The sequence below is a fragment of the Numenius arquata genome, chromosome 19 (genome assembly GCF_964106895.1).
Source record: "Numenius arquata chromosome 19, bNumArq3.hap1.1, whole genome shotgun sequence".
NCBI lineage: Eukaryota > Metazoa > Chordata > Aves > Charadriiformes > Scolopacidae > Numenius > Numenius arquata.
This window is the reverse complement of record NC_133594.1, coordinates 6,003,160-6,014,249: the sequence shown is the minus strand read 5'-3', so window position 1 is coordinate 6,014,249 and position 11,090 is coordinate 6,003,160. Positions and strand designations below refer to the sequence as shown.

Here is an 11,090-nt window from a genome sequence, read left to right as displayed (position 1 = left end):
GTAACATGAGCTTCAGCTACAAGCTTCAATGTCTTCAAGCCAACAAACTTTGCGAGCTAAAATAATAACATTTCTCTTTCAGCAGGGAGCAAAAGAGAGAAAGGTGTCCTCCAAGTACCTGAGCATAATCCAGGAATTCCTGTAATGGGGAGTTTGAAGCTAGTTTGTACCTCAGTTTCTCTGGCTGAAACAGCAGGCGTTGTTGCACCCTAGGCATAGTGCAGGTACCATGACCCAAAAGCACTTTTGGGAGGCAAAGAGGAGTTAATGAATCGCTGCTGTAGATCCAACACTCGGGACAGAACAGGATAGTTGTCTGCAGCCATCAGACCAACATTCTGCACAGGAGGGGAGGGCAAAGTGGCTGATTTGTTCTGAAGGTCTAATGTAAAAGGAGAAGTTGGATATCCTGAAATGCTTGACTGCTACAGAGAAGCTTCTCAGGCCTTCCAGCTTTGCTGGAGCAAAGGAATGAACCAGGAGACCTCAACTCCACACAGAATTATAAGAGCTAACGACCAACCCTGCCCAGAAAACTAGAACAGGGTTCTATCTGCCAAATGAAAACCTGCCTGGAAATAAGTTCATAGTGTGTAAAGATATGGCAGAGGAGCTCCTTGTGCTCTGTAGCTGTTGTCCCACTCAGATTCTTATTTTTATTTTCACTACTACATTTCCTTTACTATTCACAAGCTTGGCAAGCAGAGCACAAACACAACTGGACAGTTCTCTGCAGAGACTGGGCCACCAAAGGAACCCTTTACCTTGACTGGATGTAGTTTCCTTCCTGGCTGAAGGATGCCTCGTGGTTGGGTGGCCCAAGTCAATGACACAGCACACCTCAGCACACCTCAGCACACAGGCTGTCGGGTGTCTGCCATTGTCTCTGCAATAGATAAGAGCAAATTGGTGGGCAACTTTCCACAAGTGCTTCCATTTTACAAGACCTGTGGGAGGAATTGCTTATAACGATTGCAGTCCTGAGGAATGTGCTCTGGGCAATCCTGCTTTAGCAGGGGAGTTGGACTAGATGATCTCTAGAGGTCCCTTCCAACTCTCACAATTCCATGATTCCATGATTGGTATCTACTTGTATGATGTTTAACACCCAGCAGCACCAGACTTTCTCATCTAGACCAAGCCAAGAAAGTTTAGCACTGATATTTGTGGCAATTAGTAACATTGCAGATAATTCATCTGCCCCATCTGCACGGTGGCTGCGATTACCCTGCACCTACGTGTTGGCTGAAATGGTATCTGTTCAGCGCTGAATCCTACCCCACTCGTCAGCTTGGCTGGGCTTCTGCTGCAGTCACTCTGGTCTCTGCAAAAGATGGGTGGGAGGAGAAGTCTTGGAGCTGTGAGCCTATTTCCCACTCATCACTTGAAGGTGGCAATTAATTACCAGTAGTTCAAGAACTATAGGGGCAATGCATTCAGGCACTACTCCATAGAAAATACATTTTCTTGAGACTGTTTAAGGAGGAGCCTGCAACAGCTCAGGTGTTGGGGGGTAGCTTGTGCTGGAAAAAAAAAAGAAAATTAAAAGTAGGGAAACAGCTGGTCTCCATGACAACCATGTGTATGAAGCACAGAGGGTAATGGTCATCAGGAATGGATGAAAAGCAACATGGGGGCTGGATAAGAAGACAGCACTTAAAAAAAAAAAGAAAAAAAGGAATTAGGGAGACTTCCTGCTGAACTGAAGCACTTCTGCTTTAGCAGACGATATTTTGATTTCATATAGTTGTCACTGATCCTCTCTGTAATTATTTTCTTGTTTTAAAAAAAAGTTTTTAAGCTAAGTATGTATTTCCTTGTTTTGCTTAAAGAAAATAACCTCAGTTATAATGAGCAAGCGTCTGCTTTTACTCTGTCCATTGACCTGCCTGATGTTGAGAGGCCTGGTTCAAATGTTTGTACACGGTGAAACCAAGCAAAAAAATAATAATGCACAACTGTTGCTTCCTTACAATTCTGAATGAATTAACTTTTCTGTTGTATCCATTGGATACCCGCTGTGTATTAAACCTAGTGCTTAACAATGTCTTCTGCCTTTGGTCTATGAATGTGGTTTATTTAGATACATTACTGGTCTATTTGCTGTCATATATTTCATTAAAAATGAAAGGAACTGCCATGTGTTGATGATGCAGTTCAGTGGCTTTTCCTCTCATCACTCCAAGAGACATAATACTGTTTGTCAATAGAAAAGAGGCGTGGAGGAAGAGAGTATTGTTATGAAATTATGTGAGAGGAGAAAAAAAACAACCCAGAACAATATTTGACTGTACAGCGTGCCTCTGAACTCTGTAACGGCTCTGCGGCTTGCATTCCACAGCCTAAGCTTTTTAAGTGGGCAGAAGCTGAGTACTTAAGAAAAGACTTTAGCTCAAAACAGCCAATCTGCTTTAAGGCCAGCGTGACTTTCTTCTTAAGACCCTGGTCCTGCAAGGGTTCAACTACCAGTTAATTCAATGGTCATCGTAAGCTCTCTAAAGGATCAGACTCCAGGTGGCTGAAGTAGGAGGAGGAACCGTGTGAAACCGAACTGCCTCTCGGAAGCTGAAGATGTACCACATTGTAAGAGTACGGAGAGCTACCTTAGGCTTCCAGCAGCATGAAATTCCTAGCTGGAATGCCATAAGAATCTAGATTCTCCACTCAGAAACTTGCTAGTATAGACTTTTTGGAACTAAGCCTAATTTCAGCCAGTCATTTAGGTTGAAACCCTTGAGACAGAGATAAGCTCTGATCTCTCCAAGACAGGTTTCAAAGCTGTAAGAAAAGATAAAAAACATAACACGCACCAAATTATTCTAATCACAAAGAAAGTGAGAATACATTCCTTAGGACAGATTAGTCTAGAATACCAAAATGTTTCTACTTTCAAGTGGGTAATATTGTTACCACTCAAATTGCCTTCATTAAGCATAAAAATTTACACTTCTCTGCAAAGAAAGGAAAGACACTACCCACCTTCTTTTTTTTTTTTTTCCCTGTTTGTAGACAGAGCCTGATGTTCTGAGCTTCCTACTGTTCTGAAAGGCTTCCTTTGCAACTCAAGGAACAGAAAGATTTTCAGGATATTTAAAGTAGGCAGACAGTAGCAGGGCCATCTTGCGTATAAAATATATGAGCTTTGACAAGCACTGATGCAGGCTATGAGTTAGGTGTCTGAGGGAGGATTTCTGTAGGTTTTGCATTTATCTAGAATAATAATTAAAAAAAAAAGCAAAAGGATTTGAATTATTGTTGGAAATTTAGACTACAATTTTTATTAACATTTCAACACAGCTGTCTCAGGTAAACCATTTAAGTGACCTGTGCAGCCAGGTGCTTTCCTGGAATCAGCAGGTGGCCATTAACTTACTTAAAAGAGACTGAAATAAACAAGAATATTCCATTTGTGGTTAAACAATACCAAGGAATCAGCTACTTTTCAGGTGCTGGAGGATAAATTTGCAGAGAACGTGGTTTTTCTTTCCAAGTTTTTACTGGGAAAGAAGGTAAGAAAAGCAGCAAGATACATCTATGTTAAAACTGAAAAGAGATTAAAGAGAAAACAGATTTCAGAACTTTTACAGGCCTGTGGTGAGATTCATCTCCCCTAAATAGACAGGCACTCAACGTGTAAATGTGTACATCTAAGCTAGCCTTCTTGGCTTTTATTGTTAGCAAGAGACGAAAACACATCTAGGGTGCAATTCAACTCCTTTTAGATGTCTGCTTTCAGATGAGCAGGCCCGTTCTCCAGACGTGCCCATTTCCCTCTGTGGCTGTCGGGGCGAATCTAATGGCCTGGCTCCAACACCAACCAACGCCTTTGCTGCCGACACCTGAACCTCGATCAAATCCCGCTCCGGCAGCCTCCTACTGAAGTTATGTCAGACATTTACAAGCCCCGTTTGCGTTAATCAGGCTGTCTGCGTGGGCTCAGCCAGGCACAACCTCTGCATTTCTCTCTGGGGGGCTGGGAATCAACAGGTGAAATAATCAAATTGGCGAGACCAGAGTTAACACACCGGGGTCTCACCCAGACAACGCCTTCCAACAGCGAGACCCCCTCCATTCCTCACAGGCACGTTTAGCACCATCGCTTCGGGTGTTGCAGAGTTTTACCCCAGCCCCGTGTTCCCCACAATACCCACCACATCGAAAAATGGCTGACGGCCCGGGGGGCTCAGGGTGAGGGGACAAGCCGGGACGGTGGGGGCTGCAGGAAAGGCTTTTCTCCTGGAGAAAGCCCCCGAAGCGGAGGCAAAGGGGAAAGCACAGGCAGGGGGTTGTGAGGGAAGAAAGGAGCCCGCGGGCCGCAGCCAGGGAGGGAGGAGAGAGACCCCGCTTCCCACTCAGGGGAAGCCGACCCTGATGGGTCACCACCCGGCCCGCCAAGGGGGAGCCGAGGGCCCGCAGCGGGGCCGGGCCTCCCGAGGGAACCGCGCTGAGGGGGGAGCAACGGTCCCCGCCGCCCCCGCCGAGCCACCGCCCGCCGCGCCCGGCCCCGGCCCCGGCCCCGCCTCCGGGCACCGCCCGCCCTTCCGGGCGCCATGGGGGCCGGCGGGCCGTGGGTGCGGGCGGCGCACACCGCCCTCAGCGGGGCCTTGACGCTGGGGCTCTTCCTGCACCGCACAGGTGAGGCGCGGCCCTCCCTCAGCCCCGGCCGGGGGAGGCGGCCCGCCCCGGGGAAGGGGGCGACCCGCCCCTGAGGAGAGGCGGCAACGACCCGGACTCGGACTGTGCCGGCCGCCTGAGCCCGGGCAGCGGCGGGGGGGACAGCGCGGGTGTTCGCCCGGCCCCGGGGGTGCCCTGAGGGCTGTAGGGCCGTCGGGAGCCCCTTCCGTGGCCTGCTTCTCCCCTTCTCACCCCGTGCCCTCTCGCCGCCTGGTTTCTCCCCGTTTTCTCCCCTTCTCCTTAACCCCTTCGTTAAGGCCAGAGAGAAAAATCCTAAACGCTTCACAAGGAACTGCTCTTCTTTTTTTTTTTTTTTGGGGGGTACCTTCCAGAGCTGCAAAAGCAAGAGGAGCAGGGAGAGCTGCTGCAGCCGCTGATCTTCGCCTTACTGGTGCTGTGCTCCGTCCTGCTATACTTTAAGGTGTCTCTCATGGATCCGGGTTTTGTTAAATCTGAAGAGGAAGTGGAGGTATATCACTTGAGGAATGGAAGAAAGTGGCGAGGCTATAAAATCTATAGGCTTTATTTCTTTTCCCCACTCTGCTCGATAAAAACAATCTGAAACAGTCTCTGTTGCGCTTGGCGTTAAAGGAAGCGTGCACAGACCATTGAGGATTAGCCCGGGCAGTCTCCGATTCATGCTCTGTAACCGCAGTGGGGTTCACAGACTTTAACTGTGTATTTTCCACCACGCTCCTGTTGGTCCCACACTGCGCCATTTGAGCATAAATCCTGCCTTGCACTCTGAGGCTGCAGTACCCCATGGAACGTTTGTTGGCCTCTTCTCCCAAGGGAATAATGGCAGGACCAGAGGAAATGGTCTGAAGTTGCAGCAGGGGAGGTTTAGATTAGGTATTAGGAAGAATTACTTTACTGAGAGAGTGGTCAGGCACTGGAACAGCCTGCCCAGGGAGGTGGTGGAGTTGCCATCCCTGGAGGTATTTAAGAAACGTGTAGACATGGCACTTCAGGGCATGCTCTAGTGCCCGAGATTGTTGGTTTGTGTCTGTTTGTGGGTGGGGTGGGGTTGTGGGTGTTTGGTTTGGTTTTGGTGTCCTGGGATTTTTTGGGTGTGGTGGGGTTTTTTTGGTTGGTTGGTTGGTTTTTTGTTTTGGTTTTTTTTTTTGTTGGTTTTTTGGTTTGTTTTTTTTGTTTGGTTTTTTGTTTTTGTTTTTTTTTTTGTTGTTGGTGGTGGTTGGACTCTATGATCTCAAAGGTCCCATCCAACCAAAAATATTCTGTGATTCTATATACATGACCTATTTTATGCGAACCACCGCTAAGTGCAAAAAGCCCGAATCGAATGGCAAGCTTGGAAGAAAGTGCTCTCTGCTACTCTATTTATCGAACTGTTTATAGATTTGTTGCCCTCTGGGAGGACAGATACACAAACAACAGAGTGAGGTAAACGGAGATGCAGAGTTACAGTAACCGAGAGGTAAGGTACTGCGGGTTCACTGCCTCACAGATTGCCTAGGACAAAAGAGACAGAGCATTATCGATTTTAATTGTGCACCGTTAATGTAAATGTTGGCTGCGTTATGAATAAGTAGCACTGCTTATACTGAAAAAACATCATTGTTGTGTTTGGAAGTGAAGTCTAACCTTGTTTATTTTTGTCCCAAAGCGTAGTGTTGGGATCAGTGTAGTATCTTGTCCACAATTATTTCTGCCTCTGTGCAAACGTTCTTTTGATGGTTACAGTAGCCTGTTCTCTCACCCTACCTTAACTGTGTGCAGTGGAATTTCATGCCACAGTATTTATATAGCAGCTTCTGTAGGAATTCTAAGGAATTATTTTCCCTTTCCTAATGATAGAGACAGCCAGCACTGTGTAACTGTAAAAGGATCCAGGCGGCTCAGTCGTGCCAAGTGGGCTAATAGCCACCATACTTGAGACAGCAGCACACAAAACCTCCTTAGTCACTCCCTTTCTCTATTTTGCAGGCAGGCAACAGTGAAGAACAAAGAATGGTGACACCCCAAGTTCCAAGCAATATTAAGATGCGTCGTTGTGGCTACTGCATGGTGAAGGTAGGCATTCATAAAAATGTGGAGGACCCAAACGGGATGAGCGATTCGCAAGCTTACATTTTTTGGCAACGTCTTTGTTCAGCTGCTCTTGGCTTTGTTTTTCTGCTCTGTCACTGCTGCTCACTGCTCAGTGGTTGGGAGGCATGGCAGATCTGATTAATTCTGTCAAAGAGTCACCCTCCTGCTGAAAAACTCACAGAAAAAGTAAACACAACTAGCAAATTGAATTCACGTGCAGTCCTGAATCGAAAAGCGATCCAAACTGATTGTGTAGCTATAGATGTAGTAGTGATGGACACTGGCATGTTGCTGGTTTTCCAAGGTTGAAACAAGTCCTCGCTGGCTCATAGAAACAAGGATCTTCTATTGCCACGGGAAAATTGTGTTCTACATTCTTACTGCCATGTCCGTCAGACCTTACAGTATTGTCAAAAAGCTTATTTTGGAGATATCTTGATAGAGAGTTAGAAAAGCAGTTGAGCATGACAAATAAGAACCGCTGGTAGCTGTGAGATTGTTCAGAGGCCTGAAAACAACAAAGCATTAGCCTGAATTGTAAAAGATAGCATGAAGGAAAAATTAGAGCAATTAAATTAGCTCTTAAAACAGTTTGCCTAAAGCCTAGAAGTGCGTTTTCAGAGCAGTTCTTATCAGTTTAATAAAATCCAGCATTATCCCGGCTTCCATAAATTCCTGAAGAATATCTATGAGGAGAAGTGAGCTTATTGCAAGAGGAAAAGCTGGCAAAACATATATACGCTTCAGGGAAACAAATCCTAGGAGTCACACTCACACTACTTCTCTCAACCAGGTCTTTCATCTTCTCTGTTCCTGGTACCTGAGCTGCTTTCTGTGCGAGTGTCTTGCATTCACATAGAAGTGGAGACACCTCCCTCCTCTAAGTAGTCCCATAAAGACATCCCATCCCTGCCCGCTTTCTTCAATAGCTGCGGTTCTAGTTTTTCACCTCAGCACTGTTCATGCTTTCCTGAATAGACTGATTGGCTCTATCTCCCACCTCTGCACGCTGGGCTTCTTATAAATCGGTAGATAATAAAGAAAATGTATAGATAGAAGTAGTGTGGGAGAGTAATTTAATTTGAATCTTGGTCATTTGGGTCCGTACCAGGGGAATCATGATCCCCTTTAGTTGTCTTAGTGTTCACATTGTGCTGTTATCTCAAATATAATCTAGACTAACGTAACGCAATATAGACTAGGTTGAGCACTGGTCTCATGGGAGGTGTCCCTGCCCAGGGCAAGGGGTTTGGAATGGGATGATCTTTAAGGTCCCTTCCAACCCAAACCCTTCTATGACTATGGAGTGCTTTTGGGACAGTACTGCTGTGGAGGAGGATGGTATTACACAGTGCTCTCTTCTACCAAAGAGGGAGTCAAACAGCAGGGCACTATTCTAGAGGTTGTTTGGTTTTTGTTTTGTAGCAACCAATGCGAGCCAGGCACTGCCAGCTGTGCCAACACTGCGTGCGGCGTTACGACCATCACTGCCCCTGGATTGAGAATTGCGTAGGAGAGAAGAATCACCCCCTCTTCATCGCCTACTTGAGCGTGCAGCTTGTAGTTCTGCTGTGGGGAGGTCACGTTGCTTGGTAAGGCCTGTAGCCAGCACTTTGACCTCTGAGATTGCTAGAAGTTTTGGTGCTACAAGAGCCTCACTGAACGGTTTAGAGCAGAGACTGGTTTGGCTTTGTATCTTCACCCTCTTTTGCACCCTGGAGATCAGCTCTTCCGAGCCCCCTGATCTGCTGAGGGACAACGGAGCTGATCAATGGTTGAGCAGAATCTCATCATTTGGGTTTCATTGTTCATCTTTGTTTTAAGCTTAAATTAACAGAATTAACAACAGTAAAAGAAGCTGAACTAATTTTGCTTCAGTTACTGTAATACTATCTTTGTTTACAAACTAAAGTACTGGAAGCCCAGCAGGGTTTCAGCTGTGCACCTGTGCAGGAGAGGAGTTAACTGACGATGACTGTATCTCTCAGTTGTCAGGGGAACCAGCATCTCCTAAACTTCTTAATATCTAAGTCACTACTGGTGCGGTCTCTTAAAAGAGTGTGTAGTATATTAACTCCCTGTAGTATACGACTATCAGAAACTAGTGATGAATCAAACTTAAATGTGCCATCAAGTTTGCTTGGTTCAGGTAACTAGTTCTGCATCTTTAACCATGACTTTATTTCTCTTTGAACTGCAAGGTCAGGCCTCTACTTTGAACAGTCCTGGGACTGGCTGCAGCACAACATTTTCCTCCTCATGTCCTTCCTCCTGATAGTCATATTCACCATTGTTGTCCTGCTGCTGCTTATTTCACACCTCTATCTGATCTCGTGCAACACAACCACCTGGGAATTCATGTCACACCATCGCATCTCCTACCTGCGACACTCTGAGTTGGAGAATCCCTTTGACCAAGGGGTAATCCTCAATCTCTGGACATTCTTCTGTTCGAGCCACCTCACTGCATGGGAGAACATCTATTTCCAGAGGAACAGTGAGCCTGTCTAGTCACAGCAGTCCCTGCCTGGTGGAGCGCCAATACGGCGGCAGGTTGCTGGGTAAAGCTTTGCTGATGCAACTGCTGCCGCTTCCTTGCACGGAACTTTAATACATCACGAACTATGCAGCCTGTTCCACAACCGGTTCATCCTGCAAATTACATTTTGAGGATAGTCAGGGTTATTTTTTATATATAGGAATAACACTGTTAAAGGGGAAACACTGGTTTGGGGAAGGCCAGCAGGGCTGACTTCTGGCCTGAGCAAAGGTATCTCTAAATTTACTTCCTTTTGCTAATTGCATCCACATCTCTCCGCTCCAGCAATGCTGTTGGTCATCCTGCTACCTCAGCAGACTTAGGGAAAGTGTAATAGAAGAATACAAAGTTTCAATGCAAGAGGAAAGATTCTAGATCTGGTTTGTTTCATTAGGATTAGGGGGTGCCCATAGCTTTCCAAGATAATAAGCTTGCTGCTATCCATTACAACGAAAAGGTCATACTTTAAGTTTCCATGAGGAACTAAAAGGAAGTTTGGGGTGATCGGTTTTAGCTTTAAAAACAGAAAAGGCTGTGGTGTGGATTTTAGTCCCGCCCCTTCTCAGATTAAAAAAAAAAAAAAAAAACAAACCAAAAATCAGCACCACAACAAAACCTTAGTTAAAATTGTTTTGTGCCTTAATTGCCTTGGCTCAGGAATTAACACCAGCTTAAGAGCACATCTGGCTGGTAGGATGCACTCAGGGATTACAGTTGATGAGCGCTCACGAAAGGACAGTGTAATCACTAATACAGCATCATAGTCCAAAAACAGCAGAAGGATCCCTTTTTTGACCAATGCCAGAGTTGGTAACCTGTCTCCAGTCTGGTTTGTTCAGGGCAGAAACTCCTATCAGAGGGATATCAGAACACTAAGAATTGTTCTCATAAATTTTATACCATCCAGAAAGGATTCTGCAGTTTGTTTGTGGCACTGCAGTGCCTGCTGAAGTATGGCTCATCTGCCACTTCGCAATTTCTGGTTCTTCAGGTATCAGTCAAAGAAAAATCTGTCAGCAGGTACTACAGCTCAAACCACACAGTTTTGCTCTGTTTGGTAATTCTTTTTTAAATGCACTGGGATGATAATTTACAGTCTTTTTTACTTTACTGTAAATTAAAAGATTAAACATGCATTTTTGGTTCATTATGCCTCTCTCTTTGAACCCAAGTGCTAGGTTTCACCTGTGCTGAAAATCACGGGGCTACTCGCCGCTTTACAGAGGCCTTGAGCTTAAGAAAAGTCGCAAACCGTGCTAGGGGCCAACAGCAAGCCAACCGCTACTGTTCAAACAAGGGTGAGGAAAATGCGTATCCTGCTTTAAACGGGGCATTACATGGCAAGGCAGAGCAGGAGGTTGAAAGGATATTTGCATGCGGGAATTTTCAGCAGGAGTTAACTTGGCTCTGAAATTAGGAAATCCAGTTTTGGTGTGAATTATTTCTATTTGCACCAAAAAAAAAAAAAAAAAAAAAAGCTCTTACCTCTCTGAATTCTGAAGCACTTAGACCAGCCTGGATTTAATAATGACGACTCATGAGCTGCACCCAGACCTTATCTCCAGGTACAGCACCATCGTGTTAGTTCAACTTCTGTCTACCTCTGCTGAAGACAAACTGAAAGAGTAATAGCTGTGCGTCCCTATTTGTCGTCAGGGACAAATATACCCTTCCTTTTTTTGCCCAACAAGCTAACATTATGAATTTAAGAGAAGAAAATTTATCTTATCAAGTATAATTACGAAATATGTTACCAGGCAAATGAAATCACCTTTAACTTACTGATATTCCAATATTAACACTGTCGTTATTTAGCCATCCCAAA

General features: G+C 45.4%; 1 protein-coding gene across 1 annotated transcript; it reads left to right on the top strand.

Annotated features, from left to right (window-relative positions):
- The first annotated feature begins 4,550 nt into the window (after nucleotides 1-4,550).
- ZDHHC12 (zDHHC palmitoyltransferase 12) lies at nucleotides 4,551-10,411 on the top strand. The gene is made up of 5 exons (XM_074161232.1): nucleotides 4,551-4,635; nucleotides 5,007-5,143; nucleotides 6,622-6,708; nucleotides 8,152-8,318; nucleotides 8,928-10,411. The coding sequence occupies exons 1-5, from the start codon at nucleotides 4,551-4,553 to the stop codon at nucleotides 9,235-9,237; spliced, it is 786 nt and encodes a 261-aa protein (XP_074017333.1). The 3' UTR covers nucleotides 9,238-10,411.
- The last annotated feature ends 679 nt before the right edge of the window (nucleotides 10,412-11,090 follow it).